The 16,614-nt window shown below is 39.7% G+C and overlaps 1 protein-coding gene across 2 annotated transcripts in view; it reads right to left on the minus strand.

The window, feature by feature from the left end:
* Positions 1 to 230: 230 nt before the first annotated feature.
* The window catches only part of GABRA4 (gamma-aminobutyric acid type A receptor subunit alpha4), a 38,189-nt gene continuing 21,805 nt past the window's right edge, over positions 231 to 16,614 (minus strand). For both annotated transcript variants that reach the window (XM_072861757.1, XM_072861756.1), the window contains exons 9-10: positions 1,585 to 1,606; positions 231 to 762 (exon numbers count right to left, since the gene is read on the minus strand). In XM_072861757.1, coding sequence (XP_072717858.1) covers positions 231 to 762; positions 1,585 to 1,606 — 554 coding nt within the window. The remainder of the gene's footprint in view (positions 763 to 1,584; positions 1,607 to 16,614) is intronic.

Raw genomic sequence — 16,614 nt, forward strand, 5'->3', positions numbered from 1 at the left:
TGTCTGAAGAGAGTGACAGTTCTCTGCTAGCTGATGGGAGGAAGACAAATCTGTTACCCATTACTCTGGTAGGAGTTAACTAATTATCCCCAATAACTCCAGCCTTTACAATGGGAAAGTAGCACACAGCTTTTATAAATAAGAATTATTGACCTTTTTAAATAGTTTCAAAAGAAGAAACTCTGCATCAAATGTGAGTATAATTTAGGAACTACTACATAGCAGCAAAACTACATTAGACTTTCCGATTTTTCCATGGTATCCTTGGATAGATACACCACCCAGTAGACCATGTTAAATGCTCCGAAGGTAACAGGAAATAAAATGCGTGCATATTTGTCTATCTTACTCGTGCCAGAGTGGGAGGCAGGGGGAGCAGGTGGCGTGACAGCAGATGGCTTTGCAGATGCTCCTAATGTATTAGGTGTGGTGGTCTGAATCTGCTCCAGTCTAGATCCAAGCAAGTGCTGAATGGAAGGGGATCCAGCTGTGGCATGCTGGGATACAAATCCAGTTAAAATTGGGGTAGAAGGAGGAGCTGGAGGGGTAGCTCTTGCAGAAGATAATGTCTCTGATGCATTGATGCGTGTGAAAGGGTTGGGACTTGATGCAGAAAGGGAGTGGGGTGTAATGTCAGAAGACCCCTGAGCTACAGAGGGAGGCTGGATGGAGCTGTGCCTTGTGTCAATTCGGCTCCCACCATCAGCTTCGGACTGTACTGTGGCATTCGTTCTTTTCCTCACATTTGAATTGGCATCTGTACTCTGCAAAGTTACAAAAAAAATACTAGTCATTCTTAAAATAAACGCTTTAACAGAAGCAATGGAAACTTTATAATCAAGGACTATCAGAGTAATACTCACAAGTACAACCAGTAGCTTGATCCTGAAGCACAAAGATACTACATGCTCATGAAAGTAGATTTAATAGCATATAAAGTAATAATCAAGAGTTCCTTTTACCTGTGGCTGGAATACCAGGTTGAACACATCTGATGCACGACACTCCACGTGATGTGGTACCTATGTAAACTTAATACCGTGAGGCTAAGGATTCTTGAGTTAGAGTCGAATTTTTTTTCCCAAGCTTATGCTCAAAATAAAATTCTCTGATGTTTACGTATTTCTCTGATGATATAAAAACATTCTAGACACAACTTACCAGCCATGATGGTTTACTTCTGCTTTGTATCTCCAGAAAAGTAACCACCATGTATTAGGAACTCTAGCCTGTCTTCTAGAGTAGATGCTATTAAAATGCAAGTATTTACCATACCAAGATACCACATTTCTGCTATTTCAGAAATAAAGGCAGTGCTTTTTCACATCAACCACAGGCAGTAAATTCTCCAGCTGCAATTGAACCAGTGAATAAATCAGTCTTTCACCAACTACTCCTTTCCATTAATTAACTAAGAAAAGCGGTGAAATCTCCATCACTTGATGTCTTCAAGCAAGTTGGATGTCTTTCTGAAAGATACACTTAAGCTAAACAGCACTTATTAGGCTGGATGAGAAACTGAAAAACAGATACAGATAAGGAAGTACAAATGGAAAATCCAGCAGAGTTTAATATTTTACTGACTTCTGGGAGTGGGACTCAGGCTCTGCTTTTCTTCTCTACATTTAAGAGGAAGCCTAACATGTCCGGAACCTCATTCTGGAAGGGTACCTGAAGAACAGGCTTTTGAATCTTCAGCCCTGCACCTAAACTATAATATAAAACATATTATATTTTAGGTATAATATGTGAACATATTTTGTGCAAAGACTCACTGCTTTCCAAAAGACAAAGATTCAATGGCTGTTAGGGTACATAGACCAAACAGCAGCAATACAGCTCTAAATACAGGCAGGACCAAACGATCACTTGTTATATATCAAAAATCACATGTTTCGCACCCCTCTGATGACACCATTCCCAGGCATTGCCCTGCACCATACCTTACCGTGCCTTTGGCTCCCCTTCCCTTCATCCCTACCAGAGAACCCTGCCAAAGCTCACAGCACGAGGAAAAGGGAGAGAAAGTGGGCAGTGATCTCCTTCCTCCTTCATCCAACAGCAATTCTCTCCAGCTAAGTGCCAGAGCAGTAACGGAGAACAACTCGGGTGTTATTCAAGATACTAGTACCTTGAGTAGTGAGAAGAGTGACAACCATGTCTGTCTGCTGCATCAGTTCTGCTTAGCTATTTTGCTCAAGGAAACAGAGAAATGGGAGCTGAAAAAAAATCTGAAAAATTACTTAAAAAAAAAAAAATCAAATCACTTGACATCTCCAGTACTCCCATCATGGCCAGAAGCTGGTCCCAAATCCTCTTAATTGCAGTACAAATCAGTCACTGGCAATACTGCTGCCTGAATTTATCTGAAGCTGTCACAGCTATATGCCAGCTCAGGGCTGATGTATTTGCCAGCTCATGGTTGATATATCAAATAATCCCTCTTAGGTTTCACAGTTTTCCTTCCTGCATAGAAGCGTGTCAATCCCTTTTATTTATTTTTCTGCATCTGCAATCCAAAGAAGCAGAGGACTGGAATAAACACCAGGCAAACTGGTATTTCCTGAAAGAAAAATTAATTGTAGAATCTAAAAGAGAAGCCTGACTCACTCTTTGGGAAGTGCAGACGTGCACACAGGTATGCAATTTGGATACTTTCACACTAGGGTTGTCAATGACCCAGGAATAGTAAAGCAGCTTTCAAGACTGCTAAATTGAAATTATAAAGTACAATCAGGAGAGAAGTGCATTTTACTAGCGACTTGGTAATACCTGACGGAGTATTGCATGTTACTTGAAGGCTTGCAAAGCTAAGCAGATGTAAGTCATCGATGTTCACTGTCCAAAACAATAGCTCTGTACTATGGAGAAGCTGGCACTAGAGTCACTGAGGTGAGTTCTGCCTTCTACATGCAGATCCTTGGACAACCTGGCTTTGCTCAAGTAAGATTCTCCCATCATAAAGCTCTCAAGCAGTGCCCGGGGAGCAAAAGCCCACGAACTGGGACAGGGATTGCAAAGTAGATCTGCACTGGAACTAAGACATGTCTCGCTTCCCTCCTGCTCTCTGCCTACGTTAGACCAGTAGCCTAGAGGTGGTGCTGCTGGAGAACAGAAGTATCACACCTTCAATCACTCCAAGCGCAACCATAAAATAATGGTCCCAAGAGTAGAACAGAGAATTAAGTGCAATTCACAGGGGCACCATTTAACTCTCCTGCTCACTTGTCCTGTCACCTGTTTTCAACAGCCACCTCAGTATCCTTCCCTTCTGTGCATCATCAACCACAGACACTGGTAAGACAGACAGGTAACAGCTAGGCTCCTCCTCACACTCCAGTCATCTCCATTTCTTTTGTGGGAACTGGTTTCCATCGACATGTTTGCATAATACCTCCTCTTCCCCCCACTTCGGCTGTCATCTAAGTGACCAAATAAGACCTGTTGCTATTTAATCCACTACTCATGTCCCATTACAGTGTTTATTCTAGAATAAAATTATCTATACTATTTCAAATGGTCAAAACGTGTAACTGTTTAAAAGTCTACTGGGCATTCTCTTTCTTGCCACTGATACACAAAACTTCCAATACTTCAGGAACCTTAAGTTTAGAGAGAAACCCAGTTTCCTCGTACGTATTACAATGTACACGTAAAGCCCAAATAGATAAGATTGTAAGATGTCACAACATAGCACTGCATAACAAGCCTCAAAAATATGGGTACATTCTTTGTTAATTCTCTAGAAACCACCTTCCAAGCGCTCAGAACATGGAGATTAGAAATGGTATTTCTAACATGCTCCACAGACAACGTATCACTGAAAACTGGTTGTTCTTGCATAATGTCATTGTAATAGTTTGGATATGTGTTCTTGAATTGAACCTTGTCCTTGAAACGTACTGAAACAAGCACGTTCCATGGAGACAGATGTTACATTACACATGGAAAGGCAGGGGCTTTGGCCACTGCTGGAGCAGCCTGTTAACCGTTAATACAGTGCTGGGAGCAACTTCAATATTGGAGACAGAAAATCTCCTGGGTCAGCGCTTAACTCCAATACCTTATGCACCCCAGAAGCCCTGTCTAAGGGGAACACATTCCAACTCCTGTTCCCAGCAGGTTTTGCATAATCAGCATAAAGCAGCAAAACAAGAGGCAGGCAGCCTGCCTCACTGCTCCCTTTTTTAACATGGCAGCTTTATCACTCCTGCTGTGAGTGGTGCCACCCAGCTCCGTCCCTGTCAAAGCTGAGCAGAACGCACACTCATTGCCAGGGTAGCCTCGCCAGCATATTGCCCACCACCTCCCCTCATATATCCTCTTCTTGCACTTCCTTTACTCAAGACTGTATCATGACAATAGCTCATTCTCCTCCTTCAAAGCACTCAGGTGTCTCTCCTTTTTGGTTTCTCCAGTTGAAAAGTTGCTAGCAAAAATTCTCATTATTGGTTGTATACATATGACCCCTATATATTCCTCTATTCAACGTTATAAAGATAACTCATTTCTTCCTACATTAGTCTATTCCTTCTCTGTACTGATGCTATCTCACAACTCTACATCATGTGAAGATTAGTGCCAAGATTACTAATAAAAATATTAAACGAGGCTGATTCCATGGCCAAGCCTTAACGAACCAAATTCTGTTGACATCAGAAGTCAGGTTAACCACTACATTGCAAAACATAGTAAAATGCGACATTTGGTTTGTACTAAGCAAAACATTCCACAGACATTTCAGTTATGGTGCATACCCCTAGTAAAAGGATATTGTGATAATGACAATCTGACCAACAAAATTATATACGCATGTAAAGCACTTGCTGTCTCCCAAAACTATTTTACTTAGTCTTTTTAAAAACCACAGCAAGAAACACAAATCTACTGCCTATCGGTAGCTTTTAGTTTGGAGGCACAAAAACAAGAAATAAAACGTGAAAATCAAATGGAAGCCAAATTAAAGTGTAACCCAAGAAATGAAGGGATTATCCAAGTAAAGATTCCCTTCTGAGGGCAAGTCAGGAAACCACTCAATTATCCTGAACCAACAGAGAGCTGCTGTGCTAGTCCAGATGGGGCTCCACAGGAAATACTGAGTCCACATTTTTCACATTCTCACTCTAGATTCAGAAAGGATCTGACTTTCTGGAGACGTTTCAGTGAGATTTTTGGGAGACATTTAAAATGGTGTAGCTCAGGAATGCAAAATGGGAGCCTGGAAGCTACCATAAAATTTTACAGCATAAATTTATGCAATAAAATATTTATGCAATAAAATATTACAGCATGCAACACCAACATTAATACATTTGATAAAGATTGCCTTTCTATAAAGACAACAACTTGCTGCTTATGTAAACGATGCCTCACCCTTCCTTTAAAATAGCCAATCATTCTGACTTGGTCCAACCAACGCCACACTTCACAACCACCACCAAACCACAAGTTGTAAGTACTTTGCTTTGCTGTATCCTCCTTCAAGAGGAAACCTTGCTTAATTCTCCTGACAGGATCAACAGCATCTGAATTTTAACTGGCAGAAATACTGTAGATAAGTTTCAAAATCCTGGGCAATCTGAGAGCACAATTCCGGTCCATGCATAGACAAAGTCCTCAAGAGCTCTGATAATAATCGAAGAGTATATATTTTGTTATAATTGTAGGACATCTTCATTGGATAAAGCTCTGTGGTTGGCTGAGATATGTTAATGCCAAGAATCTACAGCACCAATCTCCTATTTGATTTTTAACAGACAAGACTGGCAATAGTGGAAGCTAAGTTTCAGCCTATATGGGACTTATCACCGAGACTTTGATTTAGGGACACTAAAAGGTACAACATGCCAGAGGTAGATAGGTGACTGCACTAACAAAGCCAAGGAATTGACCAAACATAGGGAAATGCAGACTTCAGCCTTTTTCAGAAGAGATTGATAATCACTCCTTCATGAAATGAATATTTCATTAGTCCATACAAATTGAAAGAAAAAAAAGGCTCAGTACAAGAGATTTAGAAAGCTCCATCCTATGCATTAGCATACTTTACTGGAGAAGCAGGGGCCCATAGGATAGACAGGAGGTTCAGATTCTGTCAGACAGGGAAATAATTTAATCTATTCACTTCTCCCATCTCCTGGAAAAGTGTTCCAGTTATTAAGCATGGGACACCCCTCTGCCTCCCTATTTGTTGAAAGCAGCTGGAGTAGGTTGGTTGTAAACAGCAGCTCCTTAAGGCCAAGCTTACACATCCCAAGCCCTCTCCCATGGTGTTCCATCTGGCTGGGATTCACCATTCTGGATTTGAGGTTTCAGCATTGCTCCCTTAGAGACCTGGGTCTCCTCAGGCACTGGATGTGTATGTAGGACTGAGATCCCACCAGGTCTGTGGATGACGTGCTACAAGTTCTTTAGGCAACTAGCCTGTGTACTAAAACTAAAGAAACAAGCAAAAACCTCTCTGCAGTTTACAACCAAGAGGTGCAGTCAGGTGATTTACAGCTCGGAGAAGAGCGTATCAGATCTTTGCAAAGATGCAGCCTTCTGAGATATTAATGCAAAAGCCTGTCACAGAAGTGACTAGTAATTCCTAGCACTTCAGCTAAGAACTGTTTTAGTTCTGGGGTTTGGTTGTCTTGCCTACCCTGAATAATAATAATAGGCACATATCCTAATTGGTGGACTTAGTACTGTTAGGTTGGACTCGATCTTAAGGGTCTTTTCCAACCTAAATGATTCTATGATTCTAATTTATGTGAGGTAATAGACTTTCACCAAATTTGGTACTAAACCCATTAAAAAGACACCGGATCTGGAATAAAATAATCTAAACCCTCTATTTGGTAGAGGATAGCTGTGTTCCCTGCAGTTTTGAGAGTCAAGGTGGAAATTGGTTTATCATGATCAATAAAACATCATGCAGTATGCAAAAAGCTTTTGAAATATTTACTGCATTAAAAAGCATAGAGATCTTGCTTTAATTTTAAGCATCACATGCTATTTTGCACAGCTTTTATCTTAAAAGAACTGAAGTGGGGAAAGATACATTCAGTACAAATTCTTCCTATGCAAAAAGTCCTGATGTAAGATGCCCTTTTGCTAGTCCCAGAGCAGAAAGTCCATTTTATTTGGCATGAAGACAGGATAACTAGACCAACCTCCTTGCAAGCGTGTGTAAAATGTAGTAATCAATGCTGTATCCTTCCCTTGACAAGTGGATTCACATGCAATTGACCATGAATAATACAATGAACAATGCTGTTAGCACACTTCAGGATAAATCTATACAATTTATTGTTAAATACTGTGGCAGATTTGTGGAGCAAGTTTGGTGGTCAGCCTCTATGACAGAACGTATAAAAAAATACCCCAACAAATCTATCGCAAAAAATCAATTTGCACATCATTTGCTTTTCCATTTAAGCTCAACTTTGATGGATACTGCTGTTTACTACCACACTAAAATGATGCACAAATATGAGTCAATCTAAGCTCTTCAATATTTAACAAGGTTTGCACACTATAAACAGCTGCTCACATAATGTGGAAATTCTGAAACTTTCTCTAAGCCTTCATAAGCCTTGACTTGAGCCAAAAAAATAAAGTACTGGATTGTTTTGTATGTATTACCAGTTTTTGACAAGCAAGCCAATTTTGCACTTCAATGAAGTCAAGATTGCAAATTTAGCATGAACTGAAGTAGCACGCAGCAGCTGAGCTGAGATTCATGGGAAGGGCATCATCAGCACAGCAATATACAATACTGAACTGACAAACTTAGTCATCTTGTTACAGAACAAAGAGAGCTGGTAACAACCACAGTGCATATTCCCTATGATAAAGCCAACCTAGAATCTGTAAAACAAACAAGAACATTATTTAAAAGTCACATGCCAAGACCTGGGAAGAATGCAGCAATGATAAAAGTGATTACCAGGGCATCAGGCAACTTCATCTTTAGGACTGTATTTAAGAATGTAAGCACTGAGAACACTGCAAGCTGTGAGAAATTCTTGTGTTGGTCCAGCACTGTATGGAGTTAGCTCCTTCATACAACTCAAGAGCATCTTCCTATAGCCTGTTAGTGCTTTACATAGCAGTTTCAACTCAGTCTCTGCAATTTTAAATGCTTCATAGTTTGTATGATGGAGACATTCTGTTGGGATTTAAATCCAAAGTAAGCAGTTCCTACTACCTGAGCTAACAGAGAACCAGGAGTAAAACTAGGAGTTTTACTAGGAGTAAAACTATACATTAAAACTAGGGCCGGGCATTTGCAATAGAATTCAGAGCTATTCTTCTAATCTGCCTCAGCACTCCTTGGAAAATAGTTCAGCAGTCCTGGGGTTGGATATATACACACTTCAGAAGGCCTGCGTCAGCCTCATCCTACAACAGACCTTCGCAGCAACATTGTGCAAGGTCCCAGGGCTGCTTTTGCACCATTTGTTTACTGAAACAGAGAGTTCATTGCTGCAAGCCAATGCATTTTCTAGATCCTTAGCAGATCTATCACAAAGGATTTCACTGAAGTGGTATCTCTCTCTGGGACAGAGGCAGTACAATATTTAAAGCAGTAGCTTCTGCTTTCTCACGGATAAATTCACAGCAGAATTTACAAGTCACAACACCACCATCTGGTACCAGCCCTAGCAGGAGAGAGCAAATGCTTTGACATCCAGCAAGCAGCTGTCAAAGCTGGAGAGAAATGCCCTGGGTAGCACCAGAGCCTAGATTACATGCCTTTGCAGAAGCAGCCATGCAACTCTACCCAGCAGTCTCAGCTCTGAGCTCTTTCCTGAAGCAAAGTCACACAGAAAATACACACACAAAAAGACTCTGTCCTCCTCTGTAGTAAGCCAGAGACCAGGATGGGAACGTAGGTTTGGCAATAGGAGACCTCTTCTCAAATCTGCCCTGACTGTTGCAGGGATATCAACACAAGCTTCCCACATCTCATGCGCTTCCCCACCAGGCCACTGGATATTCTAGGACAAGTGGTCCTAATTCCTTTCATAGATGTTGCATTCTGCACACTTCAATCTCACGCTCCCGTTGCAGTGCATGCACAGGCAAGCTGACTCCAGAATCAATTCCTTTCCTTCTCCCTGGCCCCTTATAAATTATTTAACATAACAAGAGCAGCTTCAATAGGAACTTAACATCCCATGGACTACCTAGCAGTCTGTTTACTAATGCAATTCTCCAGGACAGAAGGGGCAGGACTCAAGCCTGCTCAGACTCCCCCGTGGGGTTTGTGGGAGGCTGTATCTTATAGCCATGCTGGCCATTCAGATGAAACGGAGTAGGTATTTTTCCACCTAAGATGCATGGCAAACACTTTGAAAGCAGCAAGTCAGTTCTGTACATGCCTACCCAGGGAAATTTAGTAATTAAGCCTTTTAGGTGCCTAATCACTGTTTTGGATACTTAATCTCCCCTAAGAAAAAAAACAAAAACCAACCAAACAAACAAAAAACCAAACAAAACAACCCTGATAAGGGCACCACAATCAAAGCAGTTTTACAATTGCGGAGAAGAATTTTAATTATTAGAATAATAAAGCATATAACAAAGATGTGTTACTATAATGGAATGGAAAGTGAACAATAAACAAACATCTTTATGCCTCACTTAATTTTGCAAGACTAAGATTAGAACCTTTCATGACAGCACTATTAAACCTTCAACAAGATGCAGATAAATTAATATATAGGAAGGTCAGTGATGTGCTGTGTGAAAGTATAGGTTTCCCAAATTGGGAGATCTTAATTAATTCAAACAAAAACTAATGCAAAAATTGGAAGGCTTAAAGCAACCAAAAGTCTGGCATTACTTACTGTTTAGCTGCAACATGAAAATTGTTTGTGTGGTAATTTAGTAATATTTTCCTATTAAACTCTACCATAGTGCTTTTTTATCCTTACCACTCCTTCCTAAGGAAACAGTCTGTTCTTCTGGGAGGACGTTACATAGCCTGCCAAATTCACACCATTTGACATTTACCAGGGAAGTAGCATGTTGTCATCAGTGTAAATAACGCTGCTTGTCCCAAATCCCACTGAGTCACCATATTGTCGTGCTGCTAGCAAATGCACAACTTGGAGGAGAAATCTACCATGTTTTACTATTATGTTGTAGAGCCAGTCAATCAAAATTTTACTGGAATAGTACTAGAGATTTTGTTTTGCCTTACAGAGCCCTGGAATATGACCAAGTAAAAGCTCCACCCACCACAAAATACAATGAATTCTAGTCCATAGGTTTAGCAGTGCAAAGAGCAATGCAGATTATTTGGGGAGAAAAAGCGAGGGGAGATAAGCTATAAGAGCCAGTGCACCATCCACGCTGCTCATTTTGCGATCTGAATCGTGTGATGGGAGAGGAGGAGAGGTAAGAAGAGCACTCCATCTTACGTTCCACCATTACACATGCCTAAAAGTGCATGATGTGGACGAAAAGTGAATTCAAGGTTAGAAAGAGACACAAATTAGAAGAAGCTTTTTTCAAAAAATGGATGCCAAATTTATGCCAAATAAACCCATCCACCTGTATGGTGCTTAAGAGCCATATGCATGCATACATATATGTATGTATATGGAAGTATGCATGTATATGATTCTTAACCACTGGTGAGCACAATTCTTAAAGATTTTATTTATATCATGACAAAAATGAAAGAACTGAAAACATAACTACAGGGAGAAAAAAAAAATAAATCTGTTAGGATAGGTTGTGTGCTAACCAACTGTGGAGGTGCTCTGTATAACATCTATGAAAGGAAGAAGAACAGCTGATTAGGGACCAAAGACCTTCCTTATTTTCTGTATCGTTCAATTTTCGGTGACCTTAAAGCTGTAGTTAAATTTGCTTCAGTAGTTTGCTGAAAATGCCTTCAACGCTCATTGCTTCGTAGATTTTCCCAAGCCTCTCAACGTTTATTTCTTCTGACTCCGATTTTCCCAGTGTAAAAATGAAGTCAGCTAGAAATCTCACACACAGCTGTGAAACTCAATTGCAATTTGGTGTCATTGGGCTCACCAGTATTGAAAACTCTTTGCAGAAGGGAAACAAAACTGAAATTTAAATATAAATACAGGAAAAGGTTTAAGCAGAAAATATGAAGAGCCTTGTGTTCAAAGGCATCATTTCATACTAATAATCATAGGGAAAACTATAAACTCCCTGACAATTTGCATTAGAAGGGATGCTGAACAATCTGAAAATCTTACTCCTGTACAGGTTTATTCTGACTTTGTGTTTCTGAAATGCTACACATATTTTTTTGAGTACTTAATGTTTGCCTATACAACAAAAAAAAAAAAGGAAGGAAATTGCAATTAGATCAATACAAGAGCTTGCTTAATGCCTGCAACTGACATCAGTAATAAAAGTTATTTTCATGCTAAACAGGATTGTATTGCTTATTCTAATGACTAAACCATAAGGAGTTTCTCTTTCAGTAGATCAGCACGACAGAGAAAGGCACTTAAGCATAATTTAAAAATTAAAAACAATGGGGTGTAGTATTTTCTAGAATAATCACTTGAAAGATTGACCTTACTGTGCTATGCTCTGGTTTTCAAAATAAAAGCCTTATCCTAATACCATTTAAATTAAGTCTTCCAGTAACTACAGTAAACACTGTCAGGTATTTGAGCATCAGATGAATAACAGCAGAGTATATCCCTCATATTCCCTTGCCTACTATTGAGGTAGTTCATTATAATACTTATAGAAAAATTGAAGAGTGAGCAATTACCACGTTTCCTAGTAAGGTTTAGGGAGATAGCACTCCAGCAGGATTTCTTGTTTAGTTATAAATCAGGTGTTGAAACTAAACTCCTGCTTTTTGTGCATATTAAAAAAAAAAAAAAGAAATAACCCAAATAAAAAGCATTTCCACTATCAATAAGAAAAACCTCATTCCCCAGCTTTGAATTCCAACAATTTTGTTCATTTTATCAACACCCAGCCTTTTTTTTTTTTTTTTTTTTGATCACAGGTAAGTTGGGTGAGAATCGAGCCCCAAACCTAATTCTAAGTTGCACAATTCCAGTAATACTCTGCTCACTTTACAGTAGACAAATGTTTCTACTTCCAGTGTAAATTTATTCCACAATTCAACCATGTTAAAGGTAGAGCAATATCAGGTCCTTGGAAAGAGACCAAGTTTTTTAATATAACACTTTAATTTGTGCTATTTAGAAAGACATACTGTGTGAAATATTAAGAAAGCCATTTTAAGTTGTACACTCCACATTTACGCCCCAATCGTATTGTCTGAACACATATTTAGCTTTACACATTGCGAGTAGTGCCAGTTCCTGGGTAGGACTAAGTCTATCGAACCAAGTAAAAAACAAAAACCAAAGAAAAATAACAACAAAAAACCAAAAAAACCAAACAAGCAATCAAAAACCAAAAAAAGGGAAAAAACCCACAAAATATTGTACCTGAGCATTTGTCCTGGTTTTGGCTGGGATAGAGTTAATTTTCTTCCTAGTAGCTGCTATAGTGCTGTGGTTTGGATTTAGTATGAGAATAATGTTGATAACACACTGATGGTTGAGTTGTTGCTAGGTGGTGTTTACACTGGCCAGGGACTTTTCAGCTTCCCATGCTCTGCCGGGTGCACAAGGAGCTGGGAGGGGGCACAGCCAGGACAGCTGACCCAAACTGGCCAAAGGGCTATTCCATACCATATGAAGTCATGCTCAGTATAGAAACTGGGGGAGTTGGCCGGGGGGCAGTGATCGCTACTCGGAGACTGGCTGGGCATCGGTCGGAGGGTGGGGAGCGGTTGTATCACTGTTTTTTTTCCCTGGATTTTGTTCCTCTCTCGCTCTCTTGTTGTTTTCCTTCTCATTACAATTTATTATTATTTTTCTGTTGTTGTTCCCATTATTAAGCTGTTCTTACCTCAACTCACAAGTTTTCTTACTTTTGCTCTTCTGATTCTCTCCCCCATCCCACCAGGGGGGGAGGGTGAGCGAGCAGCTGTGTAGTACTTAATTGCCGACTGGGGCTGAACCACAACAGCATCAAAGCTAATAAGATATTTTAGGAATCATTTTGGATCTATTCTATCTTCAGGTATCCAAACATTCAAAGTTCCCACTAAATCACTGCAGCGTTACCCCAGGTAGCCATTCTCTCCTATCTTTCAAATAGCATTCAGTAAGAAATGTGCCAGTTATTTATGACCTGCATCCACTCTCATCCTACTTAAACATGATCCCAGCATATTATGACTGTAAATCATAGACAGCAAAAATGTTGCTAATGAAACTAGAGCGACAGAAAATTGTTGACATGTCAAAGAAATTATTCACATGGCACAGCAGCCTCCCTTTGTATGGTCCTGTCCTTATATTTGTATGAAGTCTATGCATTTCTTGAGCCTGAAGTCCTTCATAACACCCTAGGCAGTGTAGAAGTAATGAAGCAGCAAAAAATGGTTATTATATTTAAAAACTGAAACACTGTTCCAACTGCGGGACTGTTCAAGTCATACAGAGGAGGTAGGCTATGCATCCACATAAGGACTTCAGTAAACAGACCATCACCTTGTGGTCCAAGTACCACCATTAAGATCTGTCTGCTCTTCAGATAACTCCCTCCACATATGTGAAAAATGGGTTTTACTCCACTTCTCTATTTACAGGGACAGGGGAAGCTATTTTTCTACTAGCACAAGGAAGAAGCAAAGAAATTAAGTGGTAAGTGCATTTTCCAGTACCTTCCAGTACTACTCTAGAGAGGGTACATTTTATGCACCTCTCTTCATTACACAATATGTCTATGTATTCAAAAATAAGTTTTGGTTCAAAGGTTAAAATTTCCACTTTCACTTACAGTCTAGCCCTTAGACACAAGACACACACACACACACACAGGAAAAAAAAAAAAAAAAGAAGAAGAGAGAGAAGTATCCAGCCTATGGCCTCTGGATGGTACCCAGCCCATCAGAACAATTCATCCAACCCAATTCTTGCTCTTGAAGTCATGAAATAGGGCACAGAAATTAATCGCTCCAGATGTTTTCACCAAATGCTGCGAAGGGATACCCGCTCTCCCCCCACCCGCATCATGTAACTTGACCTGTGTCCATCATATGACTAAAAGGCAAGTACTCCCCATCACAGAAAATACATCTTAATCACGTAGGAAAGCACGTATGAAGGTTGTCCACATGGCAATGTTTCTTGTAAACTTGTCAGGTACACATCAGTCACATATCACCCCAGCATGGGTCCTCCTCGTGAGGAGAGGAGTGTGCATTTACGTGGCACTGAAGAGTTTGACCCTTGAGTTCCTCCATTAGATGCTATAGGGCTTACTTAAGACAACGTGACACTTAACTGGCCTTAGAAAAAAAGGAAGAAAGTTTAAGAGTTACTATCTACTTGTGACCAAGTTTGAAGAAGTTACTCCATTCAAAAGGTTTGTTTGAGCCTGACCTATTTTTTCAAGTTTCACACTCTTTTAACAAACTGCTGAGGTTGAAGCTCATGCTAACAGTGTTTAGGAGCCTATTTTTTGAAGACTAATTTTCAGTAGCGTTCTTCATCTCCAAAATTGGGTAGGTCTTTAAAAATAAACTTCATAGGAATACAGTGAAAAGGAAATAGTGCAGAAGCATAAAAATAGACTCAGGAGTCCAATAACAAACTATAAATCATTCATTTCCATCACACACTGACTTGCAACAACACTTCGGCTTTCACTAAAGAAAGGAGTTCAGAACACATAGGGACAGGTTCATTCATGCTAACCTGAGAACATTTTAACTTGCTCCCAAGACAAGGCTATCACAGGAGACCATGGTGTAAGTCACCTGTCTTGCCTTAGACAGACCCCAGTACTATCTCGCTGTGGCTGACAGAAGGGATGAGTGAGGTTGTCCAAGTCCCTTGGGAATTCAAAGCAGATCTCAAACAAGCTTGAGTCCTACTCATGGGATGTCTACTGCAGAACTGCACTCCTCTTTATGGAACCACATTAAGTTTGTATCGAAAAGTTATAGGCAACAAGAAGAAATAGTTGAAATGGGGTGGGGAGGGGGAGGAGGGTACAAAGAGGTTGAATAATACCATGGCTAAAACCAAATCAAGTGATAGAGGAGCACACACTGCATCTGCAGGCACTACAGGCTTGTTCCTGCCACCCCCAGCCCTGTAAATTAGCTTGACACCAGGACTTTCTGTTGGAATTAACACAGTTCAGATTACTTAGCTAGCCTCCAAAATTCATTTAATGCTTACTGTAATCAATATATTGATCAGTCACACCCACCATGTGGCTCAAAAAAAGTAAATATAATTACACAAGAGAATAACTTAGAAAAGCATATAGTCCATGTTTGCTACAGTAAAGATGTATTGGTTGTGGTGAAGAAATACATAATATGAATGAACACATCAAATAATTTGATCATAATGATAGGAGTTGCCTTTGATCCAAGACAACTGGAAAAGTGTTTTTGACTGAAAAGAAAAAAAACAACCCACCACCAAGAATTCTAATTAGTGCAAGTAATACATAAACGGATCCAGTGGAGAAAACCCACTTTAATTCTATGGTCGGAAATTGGTCAAACTCATGTCAAAAAAGGATTTCCAATTACGTGCAATTTATCTTTATTTTACCAAACTTTACTATTAATATGCCTAATTTCTAATACTATCAGAAAGTAAAATCCCCATGTTCTGTAGGGAATCCAGTGTCATAGCCCAACCTGCTCCCTCCTAGAACCCCTCTAAGACAATCCCATCACGTTACTGGAGAAAAAAAAATAAATTAAAAGAAAAAAAAAAGGGCACATAACCATCCAGTGAATAATGCAGAATCAACAGCCCATAAAATGAAACCCTCATTTAAAAGTATAATATCACCTTGTTTGTTTTCCTTAACAGCCTCAATTGCACTGTATTTTTCTTGTTTCCAGGGGACGTATACAGATGGGACCTCAACTATGAAAAGCCAGCGGAGCCAGCTGTATGCCATTTCAAGGCAGGCAAAAGCACAGGGCTAACAGGCGTAAGAGAGGGATCTTCCCCTCCAATTAGTAGAAGATCCAAAGCAGATTGCAAATGCTGAGATACGCACCAGAAAGAACTGTAGGGTTTAGGTATTCAGGCATCTTCTTTCCTAATTTACACACACTTCCTCCCTGGGCTAAGTGAAAATTTTTAATTCTGGGAGACTGGCAAATTTACCAGATTAGGCAAAGTCTGTTTGAAAAAAGTTTCAAGTTTAAAATAAAACTTTTCCTTGAGCTCTGGCAATTGTATTGCTAAGAACAGAATTTCTAGCAAAACAGTGGCAATGTAGTACAGACTTTTTTTAAGCACTAACTGAGTTAAGAAATCAAAGCCTATCATTTAGCTATGGAGATAAAACGTGTAGTCTTTATGTTAAGAAACAATGCTTACAGATTATATGCTACGGTCAGGCTATTGTCCTGCATTCTTTGTGCACCACAAACTCACAGAGAAGCTGAGATTCTGTTATCTCTAGTAAATCAGCACTGATTAGACAGTATATGTGCAGAAAAAAAAAATCAGATTCATAGTAAGGCATAAGAAAATTCTAGATTAGCCTTTTATAAGC

Source organism: Ciconia boyciana, chromosome 5, assembly GCF_034638445.1.
Source record: "Ciconia boyciana chromosome 5, ASM3463844v1, whole genome shotgun sequence".
NCBI lineage: Eukaryota > Metazoa > Chordata > Aves > Ciconiiformes > Ciconiidae > Ciconia > Ciconia boyciana.